General features: G+C 42.5%; 1 protein-coding gene across 6 annotated transcripts in view; it reads left to right on the top strand.

Annotated features, from left to right (window-relative positions):
• Positions 1 to 18,970, top strand: part of RPGRIP1L (RPGRIP1 like) — a 460,569-nt gene that overhangs the window by 162,754 nt on the left and 278,845 nt on the right. For all 6 annotated transcript variants that reach the window (XR_012236568.1, XM_073605011.1, XM_073605007.1 and 3 more), the window contains exon 10: positions 13,918 to 14,063. Coding sequence is in view for 5 of the 6 variants with exons in the window: in XM_073605011.1 (XP_073461112.1) it covers positions 13,918 to 14,063 (146 nt within the window). In the remaining variant the exon portion in view is untranslated. The remainder of the gene's footprint in view (positions 1 to 13,917; positions 14,064 to 18,970) is intronic.

Raw genomic sequence — 18,970 nt, 5'->3', positions numbered from 1 at the left:
TCCCATTGAACATTTCTCGTCGGAACATCCGACCGTGCGTGCGTGGCATAACAATATTTTCAGGCTCTTTGAACTGTGTGTAAACCCTAACAATGAACTTCTCTTATTTGCTCCCTTTTGGGAGGGGTGGGACAGTGGTATAAGACATCTACACTCACCAGCCATTTTATTAGACGTCTGTTCAATTGCTTGGTAACACAAATTGCTAATCAGCCAATCACATGGCAGCAACGTGGTGAAGAGGACTTGCTGAAGTTCAAACTAGACGAGCTGGTCTGAGTATTTCAAAAACTGCTGATCTACTGGAATTTACATGCACAACCATCCCTAGGATTTACAGAGAATGGTCCAAAAAAGAGAGAAAATATCCAGTGAGTTGTGTGGACGAAAATGCCTTGTTGATGTCAGAGGAGAATGGGCATACTGGTTCGAGATGATAGAAAGGCAACAGTAACTTCAATAACAATTCGCTATAACCAAGGTATGCAGAATATCATCTCTGACCGCTCAGCGCATCGAACCTTGGAGCAGATGGGCTACAGCAGCAGAAGACCACACCGGGTGCCATTCCTGTCAGCTAAGAAAAGGAAATTGAGACTACAATTCATACAAGCTTACCAAAATTGGACAATAGAAGATTGGAAAAACATTGCCTGGTCTGATGAGTCTCTATTTCACCTGCGACATTCAGATGGAACTATCCTGCCTTGGTATCAACAATTCAGGCTGGTGGTGGATGTGCAATGGTGTGGGAGATATTTTCTTGGCACACTTTGGGCCCCTTAGTACCAATTGACCATTGATTAACCACTTGGCATCCGCGCTATGGCCGAATGACGGCCACAGCGTGGACCTGAATTCCCAGGAGGCCGTCATATGACGGCCTCCCCTGTGCATGCGCTCTGCGCGCTGTGATCACTGAGTCACTGAGACTCGGGTGATCACCGATCTAAGGAAGGGGTCGGTCCCGGCTCCTTACCATGTGATCAGCTGTCAGCCAATGACAGCTGATCACATGATGTAAACAAAAGATCGGTAATCGTGTTTTTTTTCTACTCACGCTGGAGATATATCTCTATCTATCTTAGGGATGTTGGCATACTATTAGCTACTATCTCCATTTTGAATAGTCTGCATACATATCAGAATAACAGTCTATGCGGTCTTGTTTTGTAGGCTTAATGACTTACCGTATTGAGTCACTGATAAAACTGGGTCTGACTATATAGAAAAAAAATATATAGGTATGCAGATTTTAGGGTTCATTTCTACTGTGTTTTCTGTGGTTTAAAATTTAAAGCAGATCTGCACAGAAACAGCAAAGGAAAGTGTGAAAAGTACTGAAATGCAGTATGTAGCTGTTTCCAAAAACAAGGCATACTCCTTTTTTTAGTGGCCAGCATATACAAGTTTTTAAAAAGCTGTGTGCACCACATAGGACACAGCAACAATGATTGACACTGCCTGAAGCTCAGAGGTCTGTCAAAGACAGCCAGTACATCTTATTGGAGACTGGGCATCTTCAAGCAGGAAGTCCTTCAATGAAAATTTGAAAGCACAGAGTAAAGGCAGAGGTGGAGAAAACTGAAGAGTGGCACAGTTTCCACCAAGCACCAGAGGCAGAAGCAGATGGGACAGAAACAGTTTAGCCTGGTGTCTTGCTTCAAACTCTGCTCTTTCTTAACTCCAATGCTTAAAGTGGATGTAAACCCAAATTTTTTTTATGTCATAATGTAGAGTATAAGATTTCCTAACATTTGAGCCCAGTCTTGCCAAACAGAGTTAATCCATCTCTGAGCAATCCTCTTTTATTGTTCATTGAGATAAATCTTGACAAACAGAGAAAAACTTTGCCAAATCCTCCCTCTTGCTGTGAGTGACAGGTGATTTACATATCTCGTGCACTAGCCTAAGACATTATTTTTTAATTCCCACCTCCACTCCTTTCTTCAGCAGCTCTGCAAGGATTGGCTGTTCCACACCTCAGCATGATTTGGCATGCTGAAGTCATGTGGTTACTTTCCTGTCTTTTCACTGGATGTTAGAGATCATAGCAGAAGTTCAGTGTAAGAAATACACAGGAGAAAATGCATATTGACAAGGGGAGTGTAGAGGTGGGCGGGAAGTCTGCTGACATCACGACTCCACCCACCGAGCTCCAGACAACAGACCCACCCACAGAATCTGCAGTTTTTCGGCTCTCATAACAGACAGAGGGGAGACATTTGACAGGTAAAGATACATGCAGGAGGCATGTATATCCTTATAGATAACCCCTATGGCAGTAGTTTAGAAAGGATGACATTGGGTTTACATCCACTTTAACAGTTCACCTAACCCTTATACATAATCCAATTTTTATTCTAAACTTAAAATATAATCATAGCTCCCAACTGTCCCGGATTTCGAGGGACTGTCCCTGATTTGGAGCAATGTCCCTCTGTCCCTCATTCCTCCTCATTTGTCCCTCATTTTGGTCTGATCTATATAGATGTGCATAAAATGCACTTTTTATCTTTCAAAAAGTGTTTCCCAGTGCTAAACCTTTCATCCAATTTCTAAATTGCTGCATTTGTAAATTTTAAGAGCCAATATAAAGGAATAGTAGTGGTAAAAAAAGCACTTGTGGATTTAATTAACTTTTTGTTGGTTAATTCTCCTTTAAGGAGGTGTGGCAGGGGGCGTGTTCTATGCTTACATACGTTTGCTAGTAGGTGTCCCTCATTCCCATGTCAAAATGTTGGGAGGTATGATATAATCATAGCTTTCCTATAAAAAAAAATCCAGCTCCCTAAACTAATCTAAGCCAGAACTGCTTTTACCCCCAGCCCTGGTACACACCTGCCTCAGTGCTGCACTTTTCCTATATGCTTGATAGCGATTATACTCCTATAATCTCTACTATAGAAGTATAACCCCATTTAAGTATATAGGAAGTTATTGTGCAGGCACCAGCTGCACTGGGAGAAATCCCTGCACTGATTATGTAAACATCCCGGATTGGTCAACCACTGTCATGGTGAAAGGTGCAGCTATCCTTAAAAACTTCAGGTTTTCCTTCACTGTCCCTTTGCTCTTGGACAGGAAATACAGGGATGGTTGTCAATAGGACAGGAAGACACAGACCACAATTAAACATTTTCAGAAGTTATGAGGCTTAGTCAGTCCATTAAGGATGTGCCGCTGTGTTTTTGACTGTGTTGCCATTAAAGAGTTTTTCCATCACTTCCTGCCCCAATGTTAGGAAGCATGCATTCCTAAAATAACTAAAATAATTGTAGGTGTGAATGACAGTTAAAGATACATGCAGGATTTCAGTCACAGAATTCTGTGAATGAATGAACTACAAGTCCTGTAAACCACCACAGCAGATGGATTTTTAGTTCTCCTGAAGTGTGGTAAACAGCACACTAATGAGTGTGGTAAACAGCACACTAATGCCCTGTACACACGACCGGTTTTGCCATTGGAATAAACTCCGAAGGTTTCCCTGACTGAATTCCGCTCAAGCGGTCTTGCCTACACACGGTGACACCAAAGTCCGACCGTCCAGAACGCGGTGACGAACAACACGTACGACGGGACTAGAAAAAGGAAGTGCAATAGCCAGTAGCCAATAGCTTCCGTCTCGTACTTGCTTCAGAGCATGCGTCGTTTTTGGTCTGTCGGAACAGCATACAGACGAGCGGTTTTCCTGATAGGAATTGGTTCCGTCAGAAATATTTAGAACATGTTCCATTTCTAGGTCCGTCAGAATTTTCGAAAAAAAAGTCAGATGAGGCATACACACGATCGGAAAAGCTTCTGTCTGACTTTTTCTGTCTGACATTCCGCTCGTGTGTACGCGGCATCATAGTCCATTAATACTTTCTCCAACTGAAAGCACATACAGAGGTATGGGTACAAAGTTGGAAGAAGAGTTTGCAGGAGCCTGACATTGCTTATGCAATCTACTGATGGTGGGTGCAATACTATGCAGGCTTCTGTGAAAAAAACAAAACAAAAAACAAATGCACTTTTTTTTTCCTGCAAAAATATGCACAATTATTCATATATGTATGTACTGTGTGTATGTGTGTGTGTGTATATATATATATATATATATGCAATCTATATATGCAATCTATATCATGTACACAGTGCATTCATAAAGTATTCAGACCCCTTCACTGTTTTAATTTAGTTATGTTGCATCCTGATACTTCAGTTGTTTAAATTCACTTTTCCCCATTAATCTAAACCAGGGGTAGACAACCTGGGGCCCTCCAGCTGTTGCAGAACTACAAGTCCCATCGTGCCTCTGGGAGTAATTGTAACTGCCAGCCTTGCAATGTATTTTCGCAACAGCTGGAGGGCTACTGGTCGCCTACCCCTGATCTAAACTGAATACCCAATAATGACAAAGTGAGAACAGAATTTCTTATCTTATATCACAGGACACAGAGCCATAGTAGTTACTATGTGGGTTATAGGCCACCTTCAGGTGATGGACACTGGCACGCCCTAAGTTAAAAAGTGCACTCCCTATATAACCCCTCCCACTGGTGGGAGTACCTCAGTTTGTTCGCCAGTGTCTAAGGTGTTGGTCACACTAAAGATGTGCTGTGCTGAGCTCCCCTGGAGCAATCCTTCCTGGGGCTAGCCATGCTGACCGGATCCATTTAAAGTGTCTCTTTTGGCCAAATTGTATGGTACCCGGGCCTCGTATCCAAAGAAACAAGGTTTTGCCTGTAAATGCTTCTCTTTTTAGAGAGCTGGACCTTGGGATCCAGTACTTTTTGGTAGTAAGGCCATAAAGTTTTACTGGCGGAGGTGCTGTTACAGGTCCAGGATAGTGGGTTTCCTGAGGATCCCCAGCTCCTGAAGGTTTAGCGGAACCCACCGTGAAGGGTGAAGATTGGGTCTGTTGGTTTACCACAGAAAACCCTGCGGCGGGAAAGGTAAATGGAGTTTTCTAAGAAATTTTTTTGAATTTTCTTATGAATGTCTCATTTAAGATCAGCAAATGTTGTCATGCCTATGTGTCACCGCCTCACGCTGAGAGAACACGCTGTGTCAGGGAGCTGAGATGCTTCTTCCTCCTGGCAGACTGCAGGACCTCCGGTAAGCTTGAGGGGGGTTCTTCTCCCCACCTATCGCCCCCCCTGTGCTGACAATCTCCCCCTCTTAATGGGGGAAGAAGCGTTCTAAGTTTTTCTTTTGAAAAAAAAAAAAAGAGAGAAGAAAACTAGCGCGATCAGCTCACCGCTCTGCGGCTTACAGCCCCCCCCCCCCCCCGCACCATGCTGCTCCTTCCCGCGTAGGTCCCAGAGGACCTGTAGTCCGCCGCTCACATGGGAAAAAGTTTTCTTTTAAAAGAAAAGGGGGAAAAGCTGTAGGCAACATGGCGGGGCGGGGCTTAGTGGTGTTGGCATCCTCCGACTCCCAACACGAGGAGGCAAGGTTTTAAAAGCACCTTTTGTGTTGTTGCAGGCTGTGGAGGGACACAAGAGCAAAAGGTGGCGTTAAGAGGTTTGGTGACGCAGGCACTTCCTTTGACACATTTTTACTGCTGCATTAGGCTGGGCATTAATAGCAGCAGCTGTGCTGGACTATAGCTCAAGCAGTATATGCATTCCTTCTGGTAGTACCTCTGCTTTGTGCATCGGGCTATGGCAGAAGGGGGGTAAAAACACCTCAATAAAGGACTCTAGAAAGACTTATTTAGTCACACGGAAGCCTAGATCCATCCCAGTATGATGGCATCCTCCCCTGAGAGTAATATGGCTGGTCACGGTGAGCCGTCTGGAGGGGCAAGTGTTACAGCTGCTCTTAAACACTGCAGGCCCTGTGTATATTACTAAGGAGGTTTTTTCTTCAACCATTTTAAGCTTGAAGTAAAAGTTTGATGCTTTAATCGCATCCCAGAGTGGGACTAAGCATAACAGGTCCCCGTCCATTGCTCAGGACCCTCATACTGAGGAACAAGGAGCGGGAGATGGCGAATTTCTCTAGGACCAGGAAAAGGCTTGATGTCTCCTCTTGCGAAGAACCTGATGCGAAGTATCAAGCTCGCAGGAAAGGTTGTTTACAGTCTCTCACTGAATTGGTCCACTCCACATTTTTACTGCCAGTAACGCAGTCAGTCGATGAGCCCACTTCTGCTTTGGGTTCACTAAAAGCCCCCCAATCTGTTCATGCTTTTTCTATCCATTCATGGCTAAGAAAGCTTATGTATTCTGAGTAAGAGCACCCAGATAAACAGTTTTTTTTTCCTCTGAAAAAGTTCTCAATACTTTATTTCCTTGGAGGAAGGGTTTTATGGGGAGTTCCAGCAATTAACGCTGCTATATCCTCTGTAAACAAAAACCTGACTTGTCCAGTAGACAATGCTCATATGCTAAAGTGTCCAACAGATAAGATGTTGGAGTTCCTTTTTTTAAAAAAAAAAGAAAAAATTATATTTTGCTTGCAGGTTCAGTCATTCAAACCTGAGCTGGCGTTCAGAGTATCTCAGTTCTTAAAGGACCAGTTTATAGAGGTACTCAAAGTTATTCATATCAGTTAACGCTATGGAAGATTCTATTCTCCAGGCCTCACGGCTAATGCTAAGGCTGGTACATGTGCATAGAATCCTATGGTTGAAAGATGGTCAGCCGAAGCGCCATGCAAAAAGCTCTTGGCCAGTTTCCCTTTTTATGGTAAACAGTTATTTGGAGACAATCTGGATAAGTGTATCCAAAGAATTTCTAATGGGAAAACTTCCCTTTTTTCCGGTTAAGAAGTTTAGGTATTTTTCTTTTAGATGTGCTTCTTCTCCAGTGCCAGGGGCATCTGCCTCCAGGCAGTCACAACGGCCTCCACCGTCAGGATTCAAGAGGTAAATCTCAGGGTCATTCCCAGGGTCAAAAGAGGACCTGGGGGAGGTTACCCACAAAACAAAATACTAAAGCCTTATGAAAGGGTGCCCCTGCTCACTCGAGTGGGGGGGGGGCTTCTACAGTTTTCAAGGGTCTGGCAGGAACATTGTCAGAGTTCCCATCTCCTCATTTTCTCAGATCAAAACCCCAGAGATCCAGTGAAAAGAAGTCTCTCTTTCTAGCTTTGGATCATCTCTTGTCTCAAAGAGTGATATTGGTGGTCCCCTTGGTAGAGCAAGGATTAGGGTTTTTCAAACCCTTTTTATGGTTTCAAAACCGTACGGGGATCTCAGACCCATTTTGGATCTCAAAGATCTAAACCGGGTTTGAATATCCGTTCTTTTCGCATGGAGTCAATCCGATCAGTAGTCTCCGTCCTACAAGGGGGAGAACTTCTGGCGTAAATTTACATCAAGGATGCTTTTTTCAATGTGCCGTTTTTTTCCCGCTCACCGGAAATTTATGCTTCAAGGTAGAAAATCTTCATTTTCAGTTTGTAGCTCTGCATTTCGGTCTAGCTACTCCACCTCGAGTGTTTACAAAGGTCCTGGCTCCTCCTTTAGCCAGGGTAATGGATCAAGGTATAACAATACTTGCCTATTTAGATCTTCTCTTCATAGATCAATTCAGTAACCCGCTTAATCCAAACTTTGGTCACCGCGGTTAGCTAACTGGAATACCTAGGTTGGATTCTCAACCTAGAGAAATCCTCCTTAAATCCATCAAGGAGATTGCAGTACTTGGGGCTGATCATTGATACAGCTCAAAAGAGAATGTTTTTTTTTTCCCCCCAGGAAAGGATCAGTTCCATAAGGGAACTGATTAAGTTACTCAGGTCAAAGAAGAATCTTTCTATTCGGCTTTGCATGAATTTGTTGGGAAAGATGGTGGCTTCTTTTGAGGCCGTTCCTTATGTGCGGTTTCATTTAAGACTGCTGCAAAACAGTATCCTGTTAACTGGGAACAAGAAGGCCCAAGCTCTGGGCTTCCTAATGCGTTTATTTTTTATTTTTTAGTGCGTCAGGGCCCCAATTGGTGGTTGATATCCAAGAATCTTCAAAAAGAGGAATCCTTTCTACCAGTTACCTGGAAGGTGGTAACAACAGACGCCAGCCTTCTGGGCTGAGGAGCAGTCCTGGAAGAAGCATCTGTCCTAAGGAAATGGTCCAAATCAGTGATGACCTTGTCCATCAATATTCTAGAGATTCGGGCAGTACGCCTGGTCCTCGAGGCCTGGACGCTCAATCCTATGGAATTGTCCTATCAGGATCCAATCTGACAGTGCCACAGCTGTGGCTTTTATCATTCACCAAGGGGGCACGAGAAGTCGTGTGGCCCAGAAAGAGGTGAATCATATTCTATCTTGGCAGAAAACAACATTTTTTGCCTATTGCCTATTATTCATTCCAGGAATAGGAATTGACAGGCGGACTACTTGAGTCGCCAACAATTGTTGCTGGGAGAATGGTCCTTTCACCCCGACATGTTTCTGTTGATATACCAGAAGATGGGGAGTTCCGGATGTGGAACTTTGTTGATAGTAAGGGCAGAAATAGTCAGCAAATAGCACCGCATCCCATAATATATATGAAGAAAGCAAACAAGGGGGGGAGGGGAGTTTAGAAACACCCCCAAGGGACTTTAAAGGTGCTCAAATTATGCAATAGTTAGAGTAGAAAGACATGTATGATAAATCCATAAATCCATATTTTTTTATGGATTTATCATACATGTCTTTCTACTCTAACTATTATATAATTTGAGCACCTTTAAAGTCCCTTGGGGGTGTTTCTAAACTCCCCTCCCCCCTTGTTTGCTTTCTTCATATGTGGAACTTTGTGTCAAGGACAAGAGAACCGATGGCATACGAAACAGATGCCTTGATTTTTTCAGTGGGATCAGTTTTTTACTGATCCATACGTTCCCTCCTGTTCTGCTGCTTCCGCGCCTTTTTCGCAGGATCAAGCAAGAAGGGAAGGAGTTGATTCTTGTGGCCCAGGAGATCTTGGTTTTCTGAGATTGTAAAGATGGCAGTGGGGGACCCTTGGACCCTACCACTATGGCCAGACCTTCTCTTGTGAGGTGCAGTATTCCATCCTACCTTACAAACACTAAATTTGGCGGTTTGGCTATTGAGACCCACATTCTGAAAGATCATGGGCGGTTAGCTTCAGTAGTTCTACTTGGGTAAATGCTAGGAAGCCGGCCTCCAGAGTCAAGAATCTGGAAGGCATATGTCTTCTGGTGTAAATCCAGGGGTTGGCACCCCAGGAAATATGTCATAGGTAGGATCCTTGAATTCCTACAGATAGGATTAGGATTGAAGCTGTCCTTGAGTACTATCGATGGCCAGATGTCAGCCTTATCGGTCTTTTTTTTCATCAACCACTTGCTTCTCTCTCTCTGGTTTGTAACTTTATTCAGGGGGTAACGCGGATTAATCTTCCAGTTTGGTCACCCCTGAACCCTTGGGAATTAATTTTAGTCCTGTCGGCTTATAGAAGCATCCTTTTTTTGGAGCCAGTACAAGATATTCCTTTGGTCCTCTTGACGGGGGAAAAATAATTTTCTTGGTTGCCATATCTTCTGCAAGAAGAGTATCAGTGTTGGCTGCTCTTTCCTGTAAGGAGCTGTATTGGTTGTTCATAAGGATGAGGCTGTATTGCGGCCTCATCCTGAATTCTTACCGAAGGTAGTATCGGGTTTTCATTTAAACCAGGATATTGTTCTGCCTTCATTTTTTTCCAGAACTTCGTTTCTGTGGAAAAGAGGTCACTACATTTTCTTGATGTGGTCAGAGCGGTCAAGATCTATTGAAAGTGACCACTCAGATTCATAAACAAATGTTTTGTTTGTGTTGCCAGATGGTCCTAAAAGAGGAGAGGCAGCATCGAAATCTACTATTTCTAAATGGATTTGTCAAGTGATTGTTCAAACTTATGGTTTTAAGAGGAAAATTCCTCCTTTTAATATTAATCAGCCCCGGAAGAATTTACCTCCTTCCTGACCAGAGCACTTTTTGCGATTTGGCACTGCGTCGCTCTGACAATTGCGCGGTCGTGCGACGTGGCTCCCAAACAAAGTTGACATCCTTTTTTTCCCACAAATAGAGCTTTCTTTTGGTGGTATTTGATCACCTCTGTGGTTTTTATTTTTTGCGCTATAAACAAAAACAAAAAAATGACAATTTTGAAAAAAACGCATTATTTTTTACTTTTTGCTATAATAAATATCCCCCAAAAATAATTAAAAAAACATTTTTTTCCCTCAGTTTAGGCCGATATGTATTCTTCTACATATGTTTGGTAAAAAAAATCGCAATAAGCGATTATTGATTGGTTTGCGCAAAAGTTATAACTTTTACAAAATAGGGGATAGTTTTATGGCATTTTTATTAATAATTTTTTTTTACTAGTAATGGCGGTGATCAGCGATTTTTTATTGCGACTGCGACATTATGGCGGACACATCGGACATTTTTGACACATTTTTGGGACCATTGTCATTTATACAGCAATCAGTGCTATAAAAATGCACTGATTCCTGTGTAAATGACACTGGCAGTGAAGGGGTTAACCACTAGGGGGCGGGGAGGGGTTAAGTCAGTACTAGGGATGTGTTCAAACTGTAGGGGGGATGGGCTAGCTGTGACACGTCGCTGATCTCTGCTCCCGATGACAGGGAGCAGAGATAGTGAGACTGTCACTAGGCAGAATGGGGAGATTCTGTTTACATCAGCATCTCCCCGTTCGTCCTCTCCATGAGGCGATCGCGGGTATTTCCGCGGCGATCGAGTCCGCGGGACTCACGACCCGACTCACAGAGCTCCCGGCCGGTGCACACACAATGGCACGGCGGGGAATTCAAATGGGACTTACAGGTACGCCCATTTGCCCAGCCGTGCCATTCTGCCGTTGTACATCAAAGGTGACATCGCCTTTGGGCGCAGTGTACTGCAGGTTGCAGTATGAGTCCTCTAGTCTCTTGGTGCCCTACTTTGTTGTGTCTCCCTCCCTTCAGTTGGCATTGCTATGGGACACCCCACATAGAAACTACTATGACTCTGTGTTCCGTGATGTATGATAAGAAAATAGGATTTTTATAACAGCTTACCTGTAAAATCCTTTCCATAGTAGTTACTATGTGGGTTATAGGCCACCTTCAGGTGATGGACACTGGCACGCCCTAAATTAAAAAGTGCACTCCCTATATAACCCCCCCACTACTGGGAGTACCTCAGTTTTGTAGCAAAGCAATGCACGTGTATACCAAGAAGGGAGGGACCTCTGTGTCCCATGATGTACTTCAAAGAAAAGGATTTTACAGGAAAGCTGTTACAAAAATTCCATTTTTAGAAATATTTGCAAATGTATGAAAAAGGAAAAACTAAAATATCACATTGGCATAAGTATTCAGACCCTTTGCTACAATGCTGGAAATGTAACCCAGGTTCCTCCCATTTCTCTTGATCATTACGGAGATGTGCCTACACCTTGTTTGGAGTCCACCTATGGTAAATTTAATTGATTGGACATGATTTGGAAAGGCACACACCTCTCTATAAAAGGCCTCACAGCTGACGATTGCATACTGTATCAGAGCAAAAGCCATGAGGTGAAAGGACCTGACTACAGAGCTTAGAGACAGGATTATTGCAAGGCAACCTTCTAACGTGACAACAATAGCCAAGACAACACACGAGTGGCTTAGAGATAACTCTGTGAATGTCCTAGCTTGGTCCAGCCTGAGCCCTGACTTGAACCCTATTAAACATCTATGGAGAGTCCTTAAAATGACTGTCCACCAAGGGTCCCAATAAAATCTGACTGAGCTTCAGAGGATTTGCAAAGAAGAAGGGCAGAAAATCTCCTAATCCAGGTGTGCAAAGCTTGTAGTGTCGTACCCAAAAAGACTTGAGGCGGTACTCTGTAAAGTACAGAGTAAAGGGTCTGAATACTTAAGTACATGTAATATTTCAGTTTTTTTTTTTGTTTTTTTTAATACATTCACAGACATTTTTTAAATTCTGTTTTCACTATGTCATTAATGGGGTACTTGTAGTCATTTAATAATATTGTGGTATAGTGGTAGTAGTATAGTGGTCTCGTGGGTATGATAATTAATTAGTAAGTACTCTTCCGCAGCAACCCAATTCTTCCAGAGAGATGCACTTTATTGACTTCCAACACAGAACAAAGTCCAAAGTCCACAGATGACAAAAAATCCGACAGAGTATATAATTCAAAGTCCCATGTTCCTAGGTCTGTGTGTTCACACACAGATAAGCCTAACTTAAACTATAGACTGAATGCCGTGTTATATTCACTAGACACTGAATGGCTGAGCAATTGGCCGTCTCCATTCAGGTCTTTTATATACTTTAGTCTTTCAGATAGACAACAACTCCCAGCCGTGAACAGCTGCAGTCATAAACCACCCCAATTTGCACTCCCGCATATCAACATCAACAAGTCCCCTTAGATATGTGTAATTAGATTAGATTAACAGATACCACCTGAACACCCTTTGAAATGTTCAAATAGACTTGCATAAGATTAACACATCAAAGGGTCTTCAGCTGTCCCCTTGCTATGTTAAAATTCAGTTGGACAAATCAACCAGTCAATTGAATTCTGGCCTGGTCAATATTGACTGTATGTGTACATACATATATTATAATGTCCCACATAAATCGGTGAACATATTACAACATATACAACAGTACTGAATGTAGAATGAGAGAAAAATTAATTTAACCACTTGCCGACTGCCATATAGCAATATGACTTTGGCAAAGAGGTTGCGATATCCTGACTGGACGTCATATGACGTCGCCAGGATATTAAGCCGCTATGCACCCCCGGGGCCGCGCATCACGGCAATCTTTGTTGCGGTGTGTCAGTCTAACACAACGCAACTCCAATCTAGGTAAAGAGTCTCTAAAAGGGACTCTTTACCAGGTGGTCAGCCGTGTCCAATCACGGATGATCACAGTGTAAATAGGAAGACCTGTTGATTAGCTTTTCCTCGCTCGCGAGTAGAGGAGAGCCGATCGGCTGTTCCTCTGACGGGGGGGAGAGTCTGTGCTGATTGATTATCAGAGCAGCCCCCCGAAGATGCCCACATTGGACCACCTGGGATGCCCACCATTAGTCACCACCAGGTATGCCACCCTGGATGCCAATCAGTGCTCACAATGGATGCCAATCAGTACCAAACAATAATGCCTGCCAATCAGTGATACCCATCAGTACCATCCATTGGTGTACATCAGTGCCCCCTGTCAGTGCCCATCCGAGCCGCCTGTCAGTGCCCATCTATGCCGCCTATTAGTGCCCATCTGTGCCACTTTTCAGTGCCGCATATTAGTGCCCATCAGTGCCACCTCATCAGTGTCCATTAGTGCCGCCTTATCAGTGCCCGTCAGTGCAGCCCCATCAGTGCCCATCAGTGAAGGAGAAAACTTACTTATTTACAGACACAAAAAAAAATTTGTTTAGCAGAAAATAAAAATCCCAGAGGTGATCAAATACCACCAAAAGAAAGCTCTGTTTGTGGGAACAAAATGATAAAAATTTAGTTTGGGTACAGTGTAGCATGACCGCGCAATTGTCATTCAAAGTGCGACAGCGCTGAAAGCTGAAAATTGCTCTGGGCAGGAAGGTGTATGAAGAAGTGCCCTGTATTGAAGTGGTTAAGCAACTGTAGTATCAGGCTGCAACATAACAAAATTGAAAAGTGAAGGGGGTCGGAATACTTTATAAATGCACTGTATAAATGTATTTTTTTGTTTTTGTTTTTTTTTTTTTGTTTGAAACTCCCTCTCACACACTTAGCACCAAAATGCTGCTTACTGAATGGAAATAGAAAGAAAGAATATTGAAAGAAGTAAATGTTTTACCAAGCCTGAAGATTTGTAGGGAGCAGAATAATGTTATTATACTGTATTTCCGTTTTACAGAATCCATACATAAATATAAATCCTTATTTGCACATTTAAACTTTTTCCCCTCTGCAGTGCCTTCACTGTGAGCAACAGTCAAGAGCAACAACGAAAGTTAAGAGAGCAGCAGTTAAAACTTCAGATTGCTCAGCTTGAAGCTGCTCTAAAGTCTGACCTTGCAGACAAAAATGAGGTTCTTGAAAGAATGCGAAGAGAGAGAGGTAGGTTTTGCATGCTGTTATAAATGTACTTCTGTCCAGCAGGTGATTTGGCTTTTACTAATCGTCTACGCCTTACAAGGAGACTAATGCCTCGTTTCCACTGAGCGGATCGGTTCGGGTCGGTACAGTTTGAATGGCCTAGAATGGTCCGGTCTATTCTGGTGAGTGTATCCACTGCAAGTGGGACCACAAGGGGCCATACAGGGTTTAGAAAAAATGCCTCAGCATAGCACAGCAGAGGGTTTTCTGTCAGCCAATCAGTGGAATGTATCGTAGCTCCGCCCTAACCGAACCGTTCCATTTTCTATGGCCCCACATCTGAAGCAGGACCCTGAATGGAGCGGTACGGTTCAGTTGTATGGGCCGCTTTCATAATGGAAACACCCAAAATAGCGCACCGATCCGCTCAGTGAAAACGAGGCATAACATGACTTAGTGATGAGGTTTTTAACTGACTTATTACCTTAGGCAGTCAGCAGTGTTATCATCTTCTTATTACTGTGTCCAGTTTCTCTGTAGAGGGTAAGAAGTTGGAATCATAATCTGCAGTTTGGTGTGCCAGCCCACTAGCAAAGCTGATCACTAGATAATCATAAACGTCTAATCCTTCTCTATAAACCCACACTGGAATAACTATACTGCAGTCACCCAAAGCTCATAACATGTGTATCCTGAAACTTTATGATAAAAAATACCGTATTTAGATTTTTAAAAACTCTTGCCACATAGACATCACTTATAAATGTACTACATCAATTGCAACCTGCAGACAGTTCCTTGTCTTCTGAATCTACCAAAATCTTTAGAATTGTTTTATTAACCACTTGCTGACCAGTTACATACCTGGTAAGCCACTGGACTGCACTTCAAAGGGTTATACCGGGATGATGTCTGCAGCTGCAGGCATCAACCCCATATCATTTTTTAGAGAGGACAGTCGGCTCTCTTGTTAATGCAACCCTAGTGATAAACTAACCACTGGATTGCTTTTACAGGCAGCGGGAGATTTATCCAACCCCCCCCCTCCCGCCTCCCTTCTGCCACCTTCCATGGCTTTACTGGGATCCTCACGTTACCCGGATGTAAACAGCGCCTTTCTTAAAAATCAAAAGCGTTTAATATCCCCGATCTTGATGTGATCACATGCTTTTAAGGGCAGAGGATCCCAGATCTCTCCACAAAGAGTACCTGTCACAAGGGATGTTTACATTCCTTGTGACAGCAATAAAAGTGCTGAAAAAAAAACGTCACCACGAACGTCAGATCATGGGCAGTAATTCTAGCACCAGACCTCCTGTATAAATCTATAGTGGTAACCTGTAAAAATGTTTAAGGTATTGCCTATGCATAGTATCATTTATGCTATTTGTCGCCGTTGCACGGGCATGCGTAATTTTAAAGCGTGACCTGTTTGGTATCCATTTATTTGGCGTAACATCATCTTTAATATCTCACCAAAAAATTGGGTCATGTATTGTTATGTGTTTTTTTTTGCATTACAATTCAAAAAAGTATATTTCCCAAAAAATTGCGTTTGAAAAAGCGATGCACAAATACCTTGTGACATTAAAAAAACCCCAACAATTAATTCTCCAGGGACTCTGCTTTAAAAAATATATAGTGTTAAGAAATTTTTGAGCAAAAAATACTGATTGTTACATTTAAACAAAAAGTGACAGAAAAGGCCTAGTATTCAAGTGGTTAAGGGAAGTTAATACAAAACATGGGGGCATTCATTTTTTGGTCACTGCTGGTGTTATTATACTGATTAATTGGGTAGTACTAGCTATAAACTTCAATTCCCAGTGACACCTGCATCCTCTCATTTCTTGTCTTGGTGCCAGCAATAAAATCTTGACATGGGCTGCAAGGCGTGTCACTTTTTTTTTTTTTAATGCACTGCACAGATTGTTCTGTGTGCTGTGATGCGTTACAACACAGTACGTTGGCATTCTATTCAAAAGGGCACCATGCTTCATTAAGTGCAATGCCATGCAATTGTGGTAATGTGCAGCAAAATACATATTTATTGGTGCGGTGCTGCAGTGCTTTTTTTTTTCTTTACCTTGTTCTGTAGTAAGAAATCTAATTTACTACTCTGTGTGGCATAATTAGCTTAACGTTTTTGCAGGAGCAGCTACAGGGAAGTAATTTCTTACTGACATAGGCATGCTTATCAGAACTACATCTCCCAAGAGCCCTTTCTCTACACACAATATGTGGGCAGGTTCTTCGGCAGCACCATTGTTTCAAATATACACTGAGCAAAATTATAAACACAACACTTTTTTGTGTTTTCCCCTATTTATAATGAGCTGAACTCAAAGATCTACGACTTTTTCTATGTACACAAAAGGCCTATTTCTCTTAAATATTGTTCACAAATCTGTCTAAATCTGTGTTAGTGAGCGCTTGTCCTTTGTCGAGATAATCCATCCACCTCACAGGTGTAGCATATCCAGATGCTGATTAGACAGCATGATTATTGCACAGGTGTGCCTTAGGCTGGCCACAATAAAATGCCACTCTAAAATATGCAGTTTTATCACTCAGCACAATGCCACAGATGTCGCAAGTTTTGAGGGAGCGTGCAATTGGCATGCTGACTGCAGGAATGTCCACCCGAGCTGTTGCCCTTGAATTGAATGTTCATTTTTCTACCATAAGCCGTCTCCGAAAGCATTTCAGAGAATTTGGCAGTACATCCAACTGGCCTCACAACCACAGACCATGTGTAACCACACCAGCCCAGGACCTCCACATCCAGCATCTTCACCTCCAAGATCGTCTGAGACCAACCACCTGGACAGCTGGGGCAACAATCGGTTTACATAACCAAAGAATTTCTGCACAAACTGTCAGAAACCGTCTCAGGGATGCTCATCTGCATCCTCGTCATCCTCATAAGGGTCTTGATCTGACTGCAGTTCATCGTCGTAACTGACTTGAGTGGGCAAATGCTCACATTCAATGGCATCTGGCACTTTGGAGAGGTGTTCTCTTTACGGATGAATCCTGGTTTTCACTGTACCGGGCAGATGGCAGACAGCGTGTATGGCGTCTTGTGGGTGATCGGTTTGCTGATGTGAACGTTGTGGATCGAGTGGCCATAGTAGCGGGGGGGTTATGGTATGGGCAGGCGTATGCTTTGGACAACGAACACAGGTGCACACAGGTGATGGCATTTTGAATGCACAGTGATACCGTGATGAGTTCCTGAGGCCCATTGTTGTGCCATTCATCCACAACTATCACTTCATGTTGCATCATGATAATGCACGGCCCCATGTTGCAAGGATCTGTACACAATTCCTGGCAGCTGAAAACGTCAACAAACAATATTTGAGAGAAATAGGCCTTTTGTGTACATAGAAAAAGTTGTAGATCAGCTCATGATAAATGGGGGCAAAAACAAAAGTGTTGCATTTTATAATTTTGCTCAGTGTACATATGCCAAAAAGAACAGAGAGGTGGAGTTTTGTATTCTAGCAGGCAGGGCTGACAATTCCTGGAAACTGAAAACATCCCAGTTCTTGCATGGCCAGCATACTCACCGGACATGTTACCCATTGAGCATGTTTGGTATGCTCTGGATCAGCATATACAACAGTGTGTTCCAGTTCCTGCCAATATCCAGCAACTTCGCACAGCCATTGAAGAGGAATGGACCAACATTCCATAGGCCACAATCAGCAACCTGATCAACTCTATGCAAAGGAGATGTGCTACACTGCGTGAGGCAAATGGTGGTCACACCAGATACTGACTGGTTTTCGGACCCCCTCAGCCCCCCCAATACAGGAAGACTGCACATTTTTGAGTGGCCTTTTATTGTGGCCTGTCTAAGGCACACCTGTGCAAGCATCAGGCTGTCTAATCAGCATCTGGATATGCTACACCCGTGAGGTAGATGGATTATCTCGGCAAAGGAGAAGTGCTCACTAACACAGATTTAGACAGTTTTGTGAACAATATTTGAGAGAAATAGGCCTTCTGTGTACATAGAAAAAGTTGTAGATCAGCTCATGATAAATAGGGGCAAACACAAAAGTGTTGCATTTTATAATTTTGCTCAGTGTACATATGCCAAAAAGAACAGAGAGGTGGAGTTTTGTATTCTAGCAGGCAGGGCTGACAATGGGATTGTTTGGCATTTCAGTGCATCACAGATACTGTGTTACCAACCCAAACAGAAAGTTAGCAGCACATTGGATTTCTGACAAATCAGCATTTTTTTTCATACTTTTGAAGCTCTTAAGGGGATAAATCTTGGGGAAATGTGCATACATTTTATGGAAAACATCATAGATTACCCTCCAAATAATATTTATGTGTAATATAAAATATAATTATTTTAAGTCAGTTTTCTTTATATGCTGGAGATTTTGTTCCTGGAAGGTGTTCTTAGATGTTTTTTTTTTACTTTTTTTAAAGCCAAATCTTCAACTTGGTAAGTTCAGCTGTAGCATGCCAACATATCTATTTTTGTTTGAGCATAGTGAAATGAATTACCCCAAAGACTGTCTTCAAATTTCAAATGCCGTTCAGAGCAGGAAGGAGATTATATATATATATATATATATATATATATATATATATATATATATATATATATATATATATATATATATATATATATATTATCTCTTATTTATTATCTCACAAAAGTGAGTACTCCCCTCACATTTTTGTAAATGTTTTATTATATCTTTTCATGTGACAATACTGAAGAAATGACACTTTGCTACAAAGTACTAAAATAGTGAGTGTACACCTTGTATAACAGTGTATATTTGCTGTCCCCTCACAATAACTCAACACGCAGCCATTAATGTCTAAACCGCTGGCAACAAAAGTGAGTACACCACTAAGTGAAAATGTCCAAATTGGGCCCAATCAGCCATTTT

This window comes from Aquarana catesbeiana, linkage group LG11 (genome assembly GCF_042186555.1).
Source record: "Aquarana catesbeiana isolate 2022-GZ linkage group LG11, ASM4218655v1, whole genome shotgun sequence".
NCBI lineage: Eukaryota > Metazoa > Chordata > Amphibia > Anura > Ranidae > Aquarana > Aquarana catesbeiana.
This window is presented reverse-complemented; position numbering and strand designations above follow the sequence as displayed.